Below are 16,687 nucleotides of genomic sequence, written 5' to 3'. Positions count from 1 at the left end.
AATACTCTGAAAAAAAAAGACACACCAACCGTTGCCACCCTTCTTCCCCTCCCCCTCTACCTAGCCACCGCCTGAGCGAGTGGCAGGCAAAGCCAACGGCTTGCTAGGACGGTAGTGACGGGGCCCGCGGCGACGGCCACACTCAATACGGCGCGCAGATGGAGGCGGCGCAGGAGACGACACAACCCCATATCTGGTACGTGGATAGCAGCGGCATGCGCGGGGACGGAGGAGACAACAAACAGTGGGGAGCAAAGGTGGCAGTGGTAGCGGGGAGGCCACGGACGTGGTGGGCATCACCGGATTTGTGACAGACGCCACCAAATCTAGAGCTAGGCGGAGGTGGAGATAGGGAAGAAGGGGGCAGCAAGCGGCGGTGCCACGGAGGCCGCATTTGCGGTGGACACCGCCAGATCTAAAGCCAGATTCGGCGCATCGATGCGGGCCACCCTGGCATGGGAGGCCAAAGTTTTATGGTGGCAAGGTAGGTGCTAGGTTAAGGAAGGCGGCCCAGTGCGCGGTAGGTGGCAAAGGGAGGCTAGCGCAACACAAGTGGTGTCGGTGGCAGCGGAAGGCCGGCATGGGTGGTGCCGATGGTAGCGGGTTGTCGGCGTGGGTGGCACCGGCGGTAGCAGCTGGCCGGCGTGGGTGGCACCGGGTGGTTGGTAAGGACAATGGCAAGGAGGCCGGTGAGGCTAACTAACAAGAAGCGTCGGTACAGCGGCGACCATGTGCCGACAGAGGTTGGCCGGTGGTGGAGCATTGGAGCGTTAACTGCGGGTTGTAATGGTGCGGGCAATAGGTGTAATACCTAGCTTGGCCTTGCCGGGCTAGCAGCGACGTTGTTTCGGGCGTCGTTTTCCCTCTTGGCGCTGTCGAGCTGTCCTTCTCCCTCAGGTGGGGCTGCTGGGTGAAAACTCTATCTTGGTACTCCTCAAGACCTCGATAGACGACGGCGCCAGTGTTCATTATCGCTTTTCTTCCTGAAGACGTCGTCTAGGAGACCTTCCTGCCAAAATCATTCTCCGACAACTTGTGTGTGCTTTCTCTAGATGTTTGTTTTCTTGCGGCGCGCTCTAGCCAATGCAAGTTGGCCATGTTGGTGGGCCTTGTTGGGGAAAATAGTTCCATCCTTCTCTCTCACCCTCTCCCTTCCAATCCCAAGGGTGTGGCGAGAGTTAAGTGCGGTGTTCACTGTTAGGGTTTGTTTTTGATGGTTTCAGTTGTAACTTTTTTCTGTTAAGCCTAGTGGCGGCCAATCCAATACTAGCCTTCTCCTGAGTTCTGTATAGATGTGTGGTGGTAGTTTTTTTCTTTTCTAGCTACTGCCTTCGAATGTGCTAGACTTGTAATTTTTTCTTTCTCTATTAAATGAATTATCGCACCGTCTAGTGCTGGTTGTTAAAAAAAAATGTGGGAATACATACTGATTAGTGATTGTAGGTAAACATATTCAAGTAGCAGAGACCAGTCTTGCGTCTTGCCATTGAGGCCTGGTTTAGTTCCTCAAATTTTTTTTCCCAAAAACATCACATTGAATCTTTGGACGCATGCATGGAGTATTAAATATAGATTAAAAAAATTGCACAGTTATAGGGGAAATCGCGAGACGAATCTTTTGAGCCTAATTAGTCTACGATTAGCCATAAGTTTTATAGTAATCCACATGTACTAATGACGGATTAATTAGGCTCAAAAGATTCGTCTCGCAGTTTCCAGGCGAGTTATGAAATTAGTTTTTTCATTCGTGTCCAAAAATTCATTCAGACATCCGGTCAAATATCTGATGTGACACCCAACAATTTTCTTTCAACGGACTGCCCTGAGCCTCCAAGATACGGCCTTGAAAGCTAACCCTGGGCCCGCTCAGCCATGTCTTTTGTCGTGGGCCCAACTTAACTTGTCCACGTGGACCAAGGACCAATTTTGTTCAGTGCCTATTCCAGTCCAAAGTCGAAACGAATGCCACTAGGCTTACCTGTCAATAACATAGGCTTACCTGTGAATAAAGCACTTCATATAGGGACACATCCACTCTTAGGGCGACAGCTGTATTCAACTTCTCGGACACCGTGGCAGCACGTAGACAGGCATACTCCCAAAGGGCCCCACAGCCAGAAGCATCTGAGGATCCGATGTGGCTGGTTGGCACGCAGCGTATTCCAACTCACTTTTCCTTTTTCTTCACCAGGCTATCTGTGTACACCGATCAGGAGTGTTTTCGTAATGAAAATCAAGCTGGTCGGCACGAGCTCCACCAGGCAGTCAGGCACACGCGGGTATCCACACGAAACGCAGTGCGCGCAGCTGGATTTCGCAGGATCACGCCCCGGTTGACTTCGCTCCCCCGGAATCCAGAACACCCACACGGCCACGGCCTGCAGGCTGATCACAGAATTGGAAAAGAAAACTCAACCAGTGGTGTGGTGCAACGAGAGGCGCAGCGCGGAGGCATGGTGCGCCACAACGATATCGTCGTTGATTCTGTCCATCTATCCGGAGGTGGAGTGGCAGGGTTGGGACTGGGAGGGGCATGCAGACAGGCGCCGGGATTGCTGGCGCGGCGCATCCCGCCGGTCGCGCCCATGCTGCTGGCCACGGGGACACACGCCCAGCGCCACGACGTGCGCTACCTTCTCCCGGCCTCGAATCGCCGAGCCGAGCCCACCTATATACGCCTGCCTATAGGAGCCTAGTACTTCACCACCATGCGGTAGCACGTACTCCTGCGCGGCTGCGCTACCCAATCGCACGCCTCCTCGCTAGAATCGCACGCCACGTCGTGCCAGGCCGCCAGGGCCATCTGGAGCTTTTTTGTTACTGAAACCGCGGAGAATTGTTGCTGCCTTTGCTGGTGGCGAGCCGTGGGCGCAGCGCGGATTGGTCGTTCGCACGACGAGAGACTGCAGTCTGTGAAATGTATATATACTCACATTGACCAAAACTTTGGTTGTTTTGCTGTTAGGAGTACTACTAGGTCGGAATTGGGATATGGCTCGTGAAAGATCTCTGATCGTCTCTACTATTTGAAAATACATCGCGTACAATTACCTTTGTTACCACAGTTTTCAAAATGCAATCCATATTCGTAGTGGTACGTGCACAAAAAATGGCAGCAATTTTCTGTGAATGGAGGATGCGTATATGTTTCTCAAAACTAACAGGAGTACAGAAGTCACTACTAGAAAAACTCTTTTCCCAGTAGGCCGAATCATATTTTCGCAGGCGGACAAGCCATCCGCCTGCACCTCAACGTCTGCGAAAATAGTTGATTTTCGCAGGCGTGCGCCAGGTCCGCCTGCGAGAATAGCTTCGAGCGCTAAAAAAAATTGGGCAGCCACCCCCATTTCCGGCGGTAGCTTCCCGTTCTCAATCCAGTTCCCACCCCTTCCCCATCCAATCCATTCAATTCATCTAGTTCATCCAAAAAAACACCAAATCAATTCATCCACAGTTCATCCAAAATCACCGAATCAATTCTAAAAGAAAGCAAATAAAAACATTCAACAAATCACGGCCGCTGCCCAGCCTTTGTCCGCCGCCGCTGCACGTCCGCGCCGCGCAGTCATCCGCGCTGCCGCCGCACGGCCACGGCCTGTCGTCGTCAACGCGGATCTAGGAGGGGGGGGGCGGCCGGGAGCCGCCACCGCCGCCGCAGCACGGCCGCGGCCCACCGTCGTCAACGCGGATCTGGGAAGGAGGGGCGGTCAGGAGCCGCCGCCCGCTGTCGTCCGCGCCGCCGCCTCAACCGCCCTCGCCGCCGTGGCCGTGCCGCCGCCTCAACCCTCCTCGCCGCCACTGCCCGCCGCCGTGCTCCCCTTGCCCCCCTCCGGCCAGATCCGCCGGCCACCGCTCTCCCCCCGCCCCCTCCGGCCAGATCTGGGAGGTAGGGGCCGGGAGCGCGCCGCCGCCGCCCTCCGCCGCCACCGCCCGTCGCTGGCCGCCGCCGCCGGGAGGGGAGGGGAGAGGAGAGGTGAATGAGAGAGGTGAGGGGATAAGCTTGCCGGCCGTGAGTGGTGAAGGTGCGGAGACTTAGAAAAAATCTCCTCCTATCCTAAGTCTATTTATATTCAAGTCTATTGATTTTCGCAGGCGCCGCTTAAGTGGTCCGCCTGCGAAAATAGATTTTCGCAGGCGGACATCAAATTTCACCTCGATTTATATGTTTGTAGGCGGTCATTTAGTTCTAAGGGTTATGTCCGCCTGCGAAAATAAGACTCTCACGTTGGGAAAAATACCTTTTCTATTAGTGAGTTTCCGAGGAAATTATTTTTCTTCTGCTGTTGCTGCATTCGGCAAAACTATTGCACGCCACCTATCCAAATTCTGAAATCAGCCCAGCATGCTTTCCGAACAAGTTACTACTCCTACCCCACGGAAGAACACATGGACAGATTGATGGCCTAATCTGCTCGAACATGCACACATGATTAGCGAGAGATGCTCACGCCCAACTCCTGCTCAAATAATGGGAGATCCCTCCCTGCTCACCAATCATCATCAGACACGCACCCATATTTTCTCTCCTGCCCATACAGCGTGAAGCACCAAATGCACCATCAACGCAACAAACAGTAGTAGCGCTCACGCTCGTTCTTACGTACGAGTAGGTATATTATGGTCTGCATGCGTCCGTATACACATTGGAATATTCGATCTACCACGTAATAGTATATCAGTGTATGTACGTACGTAGTACGTAACTGCTACCAATACGGAGGATATAAAGCAGTGGGGGTATACTCCTCCGTAGTAGAGGAGAGGAGAGCGACGCTGACATTTCCTCGGCATGTGACGCATTCAATTGCGATGGGTAAAGCCGGTAGGGGTTGCAAAGGAAAAGCGCCTCAAGTTGTTGGTGTCGCGACTACTAGCAGCAGCTATACACTCGGGTACAGCAGTTGCTTCTGCCGCACTCCACGTAGTACTACTACGCGCGCAGTCAGGCCACGCACGAACATAATCGCCCTACGGTGGTGTAGCGCGTAGCAGTAATTAACTCCCCAAAGCCCTAACCATCGCATTGCTTTGTTGACGCCGGCTACAGTGGTACTAAGGGTCTGTTTGGGACAGCTCCAGCTCCAGCTCCACCCCTCCTAGAGCTGGAGCTCAGCCAAACAGTTTCAGCTCCACCAAAACTGGGAGTGGAGTTGGGTGGAGCTTTCTCACAAAATGTACTAGAGTTGTGGAGCTGGGTTTAGACAGCTCCACAACTCCACTCCAAACTTAACTCCTGAAGTTATATTTAGGGGTTGGAGCTGTACCAAACATGCCCTAACTGGTAAGGCAGCATGGAAGTGAAGCTGTAGCGGATAAGATGCAGTGAAGGAGAGGGGGCAGTAGAAACGAGAGGAGAGCTTGGCGTCTTGCTAGTGAATGATCGATCGGTCGATCGATCGAGGTCGATGATTCGAGGCCCATATGGATGGAGTAGTGGCTAGCAAAAAGTTAATCTTGCCAACATTCACAGCCCTCCGGCCTCCGGGACCTCGATGTGGATGGATAGGGTTCGAGCTGATCCATCGATCCACTAGCTGAAAACTTTTCCCCACACATGCACCCGTCTCTTTCAGCTCGTTATTACTATTACTCTGTCATGCATAGTAGAGTGTCAGCACAGGAGAGCATAGCTAATCGCACTCGAGACAGGTTTCCACGAGATCATGACAGTGTGATCAGCAGTTGAAATGAATGTCAAAATGCGTGCTCGCCTCGCCGCTGACGCGCTGCGCTCATCGGTCCGATCGCGCAAACGCGTGGATACCGAACCGAGCGGCCTGAGATGATCGCATCAACCGACGAGACCCACCGTTTCCAATCGCGTCTCCCCTTTCTGGCACGGGGCTTTTAACTATTTGCCACTCTTACGGATGTTGCTTAATGATTTGCCACTAGGCCCACATGTCATAGACACATGAGGGCCCACATGTCATTGACAGGGTGTGGCAAATCGTTAATTGCCATGTCACAAGAGTGGCAAATAGTTAAATTTCCCTTCTGGCACGGAAAACCGCACCGGTTGCTCGTGCCGCGACGGAGGGAGGTAAGGGGGACGGGGACCAGAGGGGCCAAGTCCCATTTTTTTCACCGCGTCGCGGCGAGCGTTTCGTGGTCCAATTCCGGTTGGCTCTGCTGCACGTATACTACTTTTTTTTTCTCTCTCTCTCTTTACGTGTACGTTGTACAGGAGTGCGTAGACTGTGCGCAATTGTATTCTGTCCCGCTTACGTACACGTAAGAAAGGGAGTATTTGCCGAGAGAGAGAGAGAGAGAGAGAGAGAGAGAGAGCAGCAGCAGCAATGGCCATTTACGCGGATGCAATACGCACGGAGTGGTTTTTATGAGAGCGGTGCGTTCGTGTTCCTGCAAAGACGTTAGTATCAGCAAGTTTGCTCTTATTGGCATGTTTCGGGTGCTATTTATATCTGCAGGTATTGTGACCGAAATAGGGCTAAACCTATAATCGAACTCCTCCCTGCTATTCACGTAGATTTGGAAAATTCTTCGCTTCTTTATTACTACTATATGTTGGGGCCTGTTTGGTTTCCAGGGACTTATTCCAAGTCCATGTCACATCGGATGTTTGGATACTAATTTGGAGTATTAAACATACACTAATTACAAAACACATTCCATATCCTTGGACTAATTCACGAGACGAATCTTTTGAGTCTAATTATGTCATGATTTTGACAATGTGATGCTACAGTAAACTTTTTATAATTATAGATTAATTAGGCTTAAAAAATTCGTCTCGCGGATTAGCTCTTATTTATGAAATTAGTTTTTTTATTAGTCTATGTTTAATACTCCAAATTAGCGTCCAAACATCTGATGTGACATAGGCTAAAAAGTTTTAGCCCCATCTAAACACCCCCTCACCCCCTTAGTATGTTACCGAGAATAATAGTTGTATCTGGCTGAGCTAGCTACAGTTAATAGACTGTAGAAACATGAATAAAAAAATAAAATTATATGTACAACTTTTATATCCATACTGCTAAATATTTAAAAGCAAATGTTAACTCCAATTTTTAATTTCAAAATTGGTTGCAGTTGATAAATCAACAAACAATGACGAGAGCCGATATCTACTTATGTATCTACCAACACTTATAAGGAGACATATCTAGTGAGTAGTGAAACCAGATATGAAAGTTTTGTAAAATCATGAAAAAATTAGATATATGTAGGCATGAAATACATTATCACCAAATCTGAATTTCAAACTGAACTTTATTATGGAGCAAAGAAAACAATTTTCGAGTGAATAGTAAGAAAAACACCATTCACCTAAAAATTGTCATTTTTTCTCTCAAATAAAGTTTTTTGAGTTTGAACTTAAGATTTGGTATAAATGTATTTCAGGCCTACACACATATCTCTAGTTATTTTTTCATAAATTTACAACACATTTAGATATGGTTTTCACGAGTTTTTACTTATTTAATGATTTTCTCTGGAGATTTCCCTCCCTATAAACTACTATTTTGCACTCTAAGGTAACTCTTACAGTCCTACATTAATTAGAAAAAATCATTTATATAATGGCATGAGATAATATAATACTACATAAGTAAGTAGAACTTAGTATTAATATAATACTACATAAGTAAGTAGAACTTAGTATTTATTAATTCTAAAATTCAAAAAAGCAACATTAATAAATAAAATAAGACCCCAACACAAAAGCAAACATTAATTCGGATTGTCCATTTCCATATTACGAAAAAAAGCTATAATTGAGAATACAAAACGAGTATAAATCAATACTTAGTATAATTCATAATTTCTCAATTAAATTAAGGAAAAAACTATACTATATATGACTCTGACATTAATTAAAAATCAGCATACGAATAAAACTTTATTTTATATTATATTAATAATAATATGTGCAAATCACGAGTGTGCAACTAGGAGTCTATGACCTATACTGGTTAAGCACTCTAAGAGCAGTACAATAGCAGACTATTAGTCAGCTATAAACATATTTTAATGAGATAAAAGATGAGAGAGAAGAGCAGCGGGATACATATCTATAGCCAGCTGCAGCACAGACTCCAAGACACAATGTGTGTATGACAGGTGGGACCATATATTAATAGTATAGTAAGCAACTATTGTATGAATTAACTATTAGATTGGCTATAGATGAATTGGAGCTAGTAGTGGGCTGTACAATTAAACTTGCTCTAAGGCTGCGTTCGTTAGGAGTAGTTCCCAACTCCTCCTCCTTGTTTTTTGCGCGTACGCTTTTCAAATTGCTAAACGGTGCGTTTTTTGCAAAAAGTTTATATACGAAAGTTACTTTAAAAAATTATATTGATCTATTTTTGAAAAAAAATAGCTGAAACTTGATTAATCACGTGATAAATGCTGCTTCGTTTTGCGTACCGGAGAGTGAGGGTTCCCAACCCTCACTCCCGAATATAACCTAATTAAGGGAGCTCTTGCATTGGTTTGAAACGATCTACCCGTTGGTTATAGATCAAATTATCATGATTATACATCTTCTATTGCATACTAAAATCCATTAAACTTACTATAAACGGTACTAATTTGACATTTGGCACTCCAACAAATGCTTATAGGTTTGTTAAGGACGAAATTTGGTAAGCCCAAAGTCATCATCGGCTTAGAGTCACTATTGGCTTCAGAGTTATAGAATCAGCCGATGGGAGTTGTCAAATCGCCAGCAACCGTGTTCTCGATGGAGTCGGATCAACTAAAGGGAATTTATCCAAAAGAGTCTGAGTTCAAGAAGGATGCGGCATGGCAGTTTATCTATTAATTAGGAATAGTTTGTTAGTTTCCTTTTATCTTTAGAAAAGTGTGTTTAGTGTTCGATAAGGATTTTATGTTTTCCTTTTATCTTTAGGATAGTTTATTTCTTATCCGACAAGGACTTGTATCAACTCATGGGTGTAAATATGTACACCCGGGGTCTATGTAATCTATCAATCTCGATCAATACAACTACTCTCGGCGCATCGCCACCCTATTCCCTGAGGTTTTTTACTTATCAATCGGCGGAATTTGGCACCTGACGCGGGGCTGCATCGGCTTTCGATCTCCGGCGAAGGAGTAAATCCTACGTTCCGCCGGCCCTGGTGAATCTATCGGCTACATTGGTGTTGTTCAAGGCTGCATCGCTTCAATCTCTTGGATCGCTCTGGTTTGGTTGATATATTTGCCCATCTGATATCTCAATTCTATCTCTAATTGCATTGTATTTAGAGACGAATCGGTTTAGTTGGGACTGACTCGGTTAGGTCTGATCTCCTGTCTTAGCCGATATATCTCTACAATCACAGTTGTTCTAAATAGATTTGTTATATCCATTACATTGGACAGATCTATCGGCTCATCGAGTATTAGATTATCATATACAATCTTGTGCTGCATCGGTTAGGTTCGACCTACTAGATTGTTGTTGATAATATAAGTCTTGCTAAGCCGATAGGTTCATGCTAATGTTTTATTGGGGTGCTAGCCGATAAGTTATCTGGACGTTGCATCGGCTTATAAGGATTACATACAAGTTAGATTTAGCCGATGACAACTAAGCCGATCGCTTTTATATCATTATCTACATATAGCTGATTGCTCAACCCTATCGACATCGGCTGGAATCGGCATCGGCTAATATCGGCTATCGGCTGGAATTACTCCATCGGCTTGTCAGCCGATCGGCTCATTGATCTTCAATTTGTATATCTTGTCAGCTGCAGGGTCAAACTGACTGGCACGCTCGTATCTTACCAACCTTTGGTCCTACACTGGAGCTAAGCAAATATCTCAGGCCAGTGTGTTCTCTAAATAGTTGATTTAGTGTATTAATGATGTATTACGCTTATTTTATTGGCACATACACAATTTCAAAATAGTGATAATAAGTCGTGGTGACAAAAGGATAATTTATACATAACCGGTACAAAGTGATTTTTAAAAGATATTCTTATCATTTAAGTCTATGGTCTATCTCATGGCGTAAAAATGGTGAGATATGACTTTTGTTAGCATTATTTCATAAAACAGTAAATAAGATTCCCACTAGTTATATAAAAAGCCATGTTAAATAGAACATGATATTGAAAATAACATGCACTCTTTAGTGTTTATTATTGTGAACTCTATAATATTAGGTATCCTAAATTTAATAATTTTTAAAACTAGAATTAATAAATACTACGTGCAATGCACACACTTTTTTATTGATATCATAATTATTATATATACTAGGTGAAACCCCACTCGTTGGTGCAGGAGTTTGGTATGATAATAATAAATAAAAATAATGTGTAAGATAGCTAGACGACATAAACTCGCTTAAATTGATGTGGTTTATCATAATTTAAATAATATATAGAATGTTGATCCAAATGTAAAAGTAATATGATGTGGTTTTATGAGAGAAGAAAATGAGGGAGATAATTCCGACCATATATTAATCATTTGGGGGGTTAGAAACAACTGCTGTGATATGGCTTAATGATACAAGAGAGAAAGAATATAAACTAATTAAGTGACGATGAACTGTATAGGTATATAGATATTATACAAAATGTTGGAGAGATATATTGAAATATTTTGAGAATTATGTGGAATGATGATTTAACATGTTTGGATTTTTAAAGCTCTAAAATGTAAGTGAGGATAAACTATATAGTCATATAGGATATTAAAAAAAATTGATGGAGATATATATTGAAATATTTTGTGAATTATGTGGGATGATAATCTAATTAACATGGTTGAATTTTAAAGCTCTAAAACATAATAAATTAGCATGCTTGCATGAGGTTTAAGATGTAATAATTATTAGTGGATTATGTGGCATCTTTGCATGTTGAGCTTTAGAATTTAGTGTGCCTTAAGTTTATAGAAATATATGATTAATCAAATACTAAATACGATGTTGTTTTCTTTATTGTAGCATTTAAGAAGGGTCTGCAACTTTTGCAACTCACAAATTTAAATTTAAATTAATAAAATACTAAATACTACTAGTATGTTTTTATTCAGGTGTATAGTAAAGTGGGGAAGGGGAAAAAGTATGCACAATACACTTTATCTTTCTCTAAATTACAAACTGTAATCTAAACTGATATGACGAAGTACGATCCGACTGCGTCGGAATTTTATGTGTAACATAGGAGCTCCCTCAAAGCACCCGAATAATATAATAATGAATAGATAGATGACGTTTTACCCACATTAGACTTTCCATTTAATATTTTTTTAGGTTCATAATAAAGTTAAAGATTAATAATCAGTGAATTATAATTGACATTGACTCTTCTCTTAACATTCAAATATTAATATTTCTACAGTAATAACTATAATAATAGCTTTTGCATTTGCACGGTTCGTATACCTTAAAAAAATGTGATAGTCCTTTATTTGCTGATATTCTCTCACCTTTGGAAGAATCGACGTATACTTATATGATACTCGGCCCTTTAAAATCGATAACCTAAAATAGAGGAGAGAATAAAAGAAGAGTAAATTGCAGTTTAGGCCATATATTTTGATCCTTGTTGTGGGTTGGACTAGGTCTTAGCCAATGTTTTCACTTTGGACCACATAATATAGCCATTTATTTCACCTTACACCACCCTCTCATCTTTCCTAAATTCAAACAGCCCATCATTGATGGCATCAAATCACTCTCGAGTATGGAACAATATTAGTGGCATTGGTACACCACGCACAAGCTAATAGACATCGGCCAATGAAGCAAAGAAAAAAGAGAATTAGGAAACACAAGTCCAATATGAAACTTGTGCAAAAATACCTAATCCAAAGTGATACTATTAACTTACCCTTAGTCTAACTTACAACTCTGATAATAAAATGTGGCCCAATGTACTATTCACTCGTAAAAGAATCATACAAAGAGGGAAAAAGAAGTGCAAGAAAGAGGAAAAGAAGAGGATTTTTTTTTTTGGTTGGGCAAACAAAGAGATGTGTACTGGAGTAGTGGGGCAGCAAACACTATTCTCTCTCCATCCTTTTAAAGCTCACCACCCTATACAAGAACCTTTTTATTTATATCTGCTGGGCCTGTGAGTGTGGGGAAGAAGAGGCGGAGAGGTGTTGCCCAGGCATCTTGGCCAGCTAGGATGTTGAAGGATCGAAGCTTTCTCTGAAAGGGAAAGCAAGAGGAGCAAGAGAGAGAGAGAGAGAGAGAGAGAGAGAGAGAGAGTGTGAGTGAGAGAGGTGGTGTGGTGCAGTGCAGTCAAAGCTGGCATTTCTCTCTATTTTTGCATTATTATTCCCTTCTCCCATCCCATTTCTTCCCCATTCATTCAAACCAAGAAAAAGCTTATAAAATACGGGAGGCGATGGGTGTAGGAGAGGTAGAACGACAGGGTCCGTATATATAACCTCTCCTCTCTTCCTTCCTGCCTAGCGGTTCCTCCTCTCATCTCCCCTCTTCTCTCTTCCTGTGGGCGTGTGTCCTGTGTCCCCCGGGGGATCGGCCGAGGCGTCCGTTTGGGTTGGGTCGATTGATGCGTAGGAGGCAATGGCGGTGTCCTCGCCAACTTCTGCTCCGGAGAAGAAGAGGAAATGGCTGCTCAGCAACAGGAAGGTCAGTGCTTGTGCTCTGCTTGCTATCCGTTTCTCTCTGTCTCGTTCTCTTTCCTCCATTGTTGGTTCGGTCTGGTACCATCTGCTCGTTGCCGAACAGAACCAATGGCTCATCTGTTCAAGAACTGTGTATGGTCGTTGGTACCGCACAAATGCCAAGAGCATTTTGGTCCTTACGTTTTGACTTGAGAAGTTTCTGTTCAGTCCAAACGCGAGGACGGCTTGTTCGAGCCAAGAACCATTTGCCCCTTTCGATCTTGCCCGGCGTGCAGGTTTTGTTTGCTTGTTTCGTTCAAGAACTGCTTGATTTGAGCGCATTCCATCTCCTCGTCTTGTTTTGGTTGTTTTTGTCCCCTTTGTCCACCCAAAAGAAAAAAAAAGATTTTTCTTTCCTGGCTCCACAGATTTGTTGATCTTTCCCTGTTTCTGCAAAGATCCAAGTCTTGGATTGGAAAATCTCATGTCGATCGGTTTTGCAGGTGATCGACAAGTACCTGAGGGAGGCGAGGGCGATTCTTGCGACGGCGCCGGAAGCCGGCGGCGGGGACGCCGTGGCGGCCCTCGGCCTAGTAGACGCGGCGCTGGAGCTGTCGCCGCGGATGGAGTCCGCACTGGAGCTCCGGGGCCGCGCCCTCCTCTCGCTCCGGCGGTACAGGGATGTGGCGGAAATGCTGCGGGATTACATCCCCAGCTGCGCCAAGACATGCTCCGGCGACGACACCTTGTCGTCGTCGACATCGTCGTCCCTCTCGTCGTCCGGCTCCGGTGACCTCGGCACGATATCCCGGGCCAAACTCCTCTCGCCTGACCGCCACCGCTCCGACGCGGCGGCCGAACCAGGCGCCGCAGTCGCCCGCTCATTCCGCTGCTTCGACATCTCCGAGCTCAAGCGCCGCGTTCTCGCCAGCCTCTCCAAGAATCCCAACACGGACACCCAATGGAGGTATAAACCTTCACCATTACTTACACCTTGAATTAATTTCTGGATTCATTACATTCATCTGATTTTCTGATGTGCGAAATCGGGCAATGTGCAGGTACTTAGTTCTTGGCCAAGCTTGCTTCCACCTCGGGCTGATCGAGGACGCCATGGTGCTTCTCCAGACCGGACGCCGCCTCGCCTCCGCGGCGTTCCGCCGCGAGAGCGTGTGCCTGTCGGAGGACAGCTTCTCTTCCTCCTCCCCGGCGGCAGCCGTGGCGCCGATTCCTTCAGGGAACACCACCAAATCCGGGTCGGCGTTCATCATACCGGCCATGGAGTCGGAGGCCGTGTCCCAGCTCCTCGCGCACGTCAAGCTCCTGCTCCGCCGGCGCACGGCTGCCATGGCCGCGCTCGACGCTGGCCTCCCGGCGGAGGCCGTCCGCCATTTCTCCAAGATCCTAGAGGCGCGCCGTGGCGTGCTGCCGCACCCGTTCGCCGCCGCGTGCCTCGTTGGCCGCGCCGCCGCGTTCCAGGCCGGTGGCCGCCCCGCCGACGCCATCGCGGACTGCAACCGTGCGCTCGCGCTCGACCCCGCCTACATCCCGGCGCTCCGCGCCCGTGCCGACCTTCTTCAGTCCGTGGGTGCGCTTGCCGATTGTCTCCGTGACCTTGACCATCTCAAGCTACTCTATGACGCCGCGCTCCGGGACGGGAAGCTTCCAGGCCCCAGGTGGCGACCACAGGGTGGCGTCCGGTACCGCGAGATCGCCGGCGCGCACCGCAAGCTTACCGCGCGCATCCAAGGGCTCCGCAGCCGTGTCGCCGCCGGCGAGGCGTGTAACATCGATTACTACGCGCTTCTGGGTGTTCGACGCGGATGCACGCGCTCTGAGCTGGAACGCGCGCACTTGCTGTTGACTCTGAAGCTCAAGCCTGACCGCGCCGTGGTGTTCGGCGAACGGCTGGAGCTGGTGGACGAGCACCGTGACCTGGAGGCGGTGCGCGACCAGGCGCGCATGTCAGCGCTGCTGTTGTACAGGATGCTCCAGAAGGGTTATTCTTTCATCATGTCCGCGGTAATTGACGAGGAAGCTGCCGAGAGGCAGAGGGCGAGGGAGGCGGCTGCCGCCGCTGCTGCCGCAGCAGCAGCAGCAGCCGCGGCTGCAGCGGCGGCTTTGGCGGTCAAGCAAGAGGCCACAAAGCAAGAACTGGCCGCGCCACCAATGCCGGAGAAACCGAGGCAGACGGAGAGCGCTCCCTGCGCGAAACGCTCCATGGCATCGAAGGCCAAACCGAAGGCAAAGCCCGCTGCGACCGTGCCATCAATGATGTCCAGGAAGGCAGCGACCACGACGACCACGGCGAAGGCGGCGATGTCCAAGGCAGCAGTGACCGCGCCCAAGGCAGCGGCAGCAACGGCAGTAGCAGCGACCGCCGTGGCGGCTGCGGCGACGGCAGCATCGACGTCGACGGCGGCGCCGGTGTACCAAGGGGTGTTCTGCCGCGACATGGCGGTGGTGGGGACCCTGCTGTCACGCGGCGGGTTCGTCGACCGCGCCATGCCGGTGAAGTGCGAGGCGATGAGTTGCTGACGGGTGCCAGCCATGGCACGGCGATCCATCAGCAGGACGTCGCCGGCGCGATCTGATGCGGAGTGTACGGACCACGCGGGGATGGATGGAACAGAAGATCCAGCACGGTGGCGGGAAACCGGAGAGAAGTTTGAATTGTTCGATACATCTTCGCTATTGTACAGTTTGGGGAGAGGGGTACTTGAAAAAAAAAATTGAACCGGACCATTCAGAAAACCAGCACCAAAAAAAAAAAATTCAGAGTGGCAAGGCCAAATTGTTGGCAGGGAGGTGTGGATTGGAGGGTAAATTTTTGGTTGCATCTTCTTTAATGTGAGTTGTTACAGTGCAGTTAGCCCTCTACTCCTACCTGTGTTGTTGAGCTACTGGTACCCCTAATATTATCATGTGTATACATCCTCTCCTTTTTTTTCCTTCTCTCGTTGGCCTCAAGATTCTTCTGCTCTCTGCTCTCTGCTCTCTGCACTGCTAGTGTACTCCACACACATCTATCCATCCTGTGTATCCACTAGGGCACCAGGCATCTTTGCATCATCGCTTCCGGCCAACGCGTTTCAGAATCATCAGAGAGGATGGGGCGACTCTTAAAGCTACGTGTAAATGATGCACAGTGACTGATTGCTTGGGGCTCTGCTGCTGGTGTGTGTGTCCACCTCTCCACTGGCCTCTGCGTGCAGAGCGCCCCTCTGCAACCGTGGCCCTGATGATGCGATCTAGCGGTAGATACTACTAGGATGAACTGTGCTACGCATGACCTCACCGGGTGGCTTTTGCGAGGGGGAAAGACGCGCCGTGCCATGGTTGTGGTGGTGTGGTGTCTCTTTGCTGCGAGCGAGCAGATGGGAGGTCAGGTCAGAGCACCAGAGGCAGAGAAGAGAGAACCCCAGAGAGGCAGAGAACTCTCCTCTCCTCTCCACTCCTTTGCAGCTACCAGTGCATGTTACAGCGTGCATCACATGACTACTTTTTTTTCCCACCCAAACGTAGTACGTGTGGTGGTGGCATCAGAAAGCGAACGATGACGCGGATGCATCCCTGTCGTCACGGAACAATCTAGCAGTATTGCTGATCAGATCCGATCGATCTGCACCGTCCAACGGCTGTCACAGCGTGGCAAGGATTACGCTAACGAAACCCGTCCTTAATCCAGCAGTAGTTTAATGGCATCGAGTGGCTGGTTTCTGGAGTACTACAGGTCAGTGCGCGTCATCTAGTCGCCGTATCTCCGATTCGTTGTCGCAGGAGGAGATTTGACGGTCTGATCGATTGATGGGGTTTGATTGATTTGACGGGGATAGGCCGGGCCAAGGGTGACGCACGGCACGGGGTCGCGTGAGCTGCAGCGGCCGCGGTTTGTTTACCCGCTAATTTGCCTCGGGTTAGACGTAAGCGCGAGGCAAGTTGGGGGGCTAAACAAAACACGGAAATTAACGGGGCTCTGATTTCTGATCCCTTGTGCGTAGCGTAGCGGAGAACAGGAGGAGATAAGGGTTTCTGACGGTCGTGAGTTGTAACTGTATATGCAAGGCATTTGCGTGGGTTTGGATGGGATAATTGGGCGCGTTCCATGTGCCAT

General features: G+C 47.7%; 1 protein-coding gene across 1 annotated transcript; it reads left to right on the top strand.

Annotated features, from left to right (window-relative positions):
• The first annotated feature begins 12,416 nt into the window (after positions 1 to 12,416).
• LOC4332590 (uncharacterized) lies at positions 12,417 to 15,528 on the top strand. The gene is made up of 3 exons (XM_015772912.3): positions 12,417 to 12,598; positions 13,077 to 13,540; positions 13,635 to 15,528. The coding sequence occupies exons 1-3, from the start codon at positions 12,533 to 12,535 to the stop codon at positions 15,109 to 15,111; spliced, it is 2,007 nt and encodes a 668-aa protein (XP_015628398.1). The 5' UTR covers positions 12,417 to 12,532; the 3' UTR covers positions 15,112 to 15,528.
• Positions 15,529 to 16,687: the final 1,159 nt, after the last annotated feature.

Source organism: Oryza sativa, chromosome 3 (assembly GCF_034140825.1).
Source record: "Oryza sativa Japonica Group chromosome 3, ASM3414082v1".
Lineage (NCBI taxonomy): Eukaryota > Viridiplantae > Streptophyta > Magnoliopsida > Poales > Poaceae > Oryza > Oryza sativa.
This window is presented reverse-complemented; position numbering and strand designations above follow the sequence as displayed.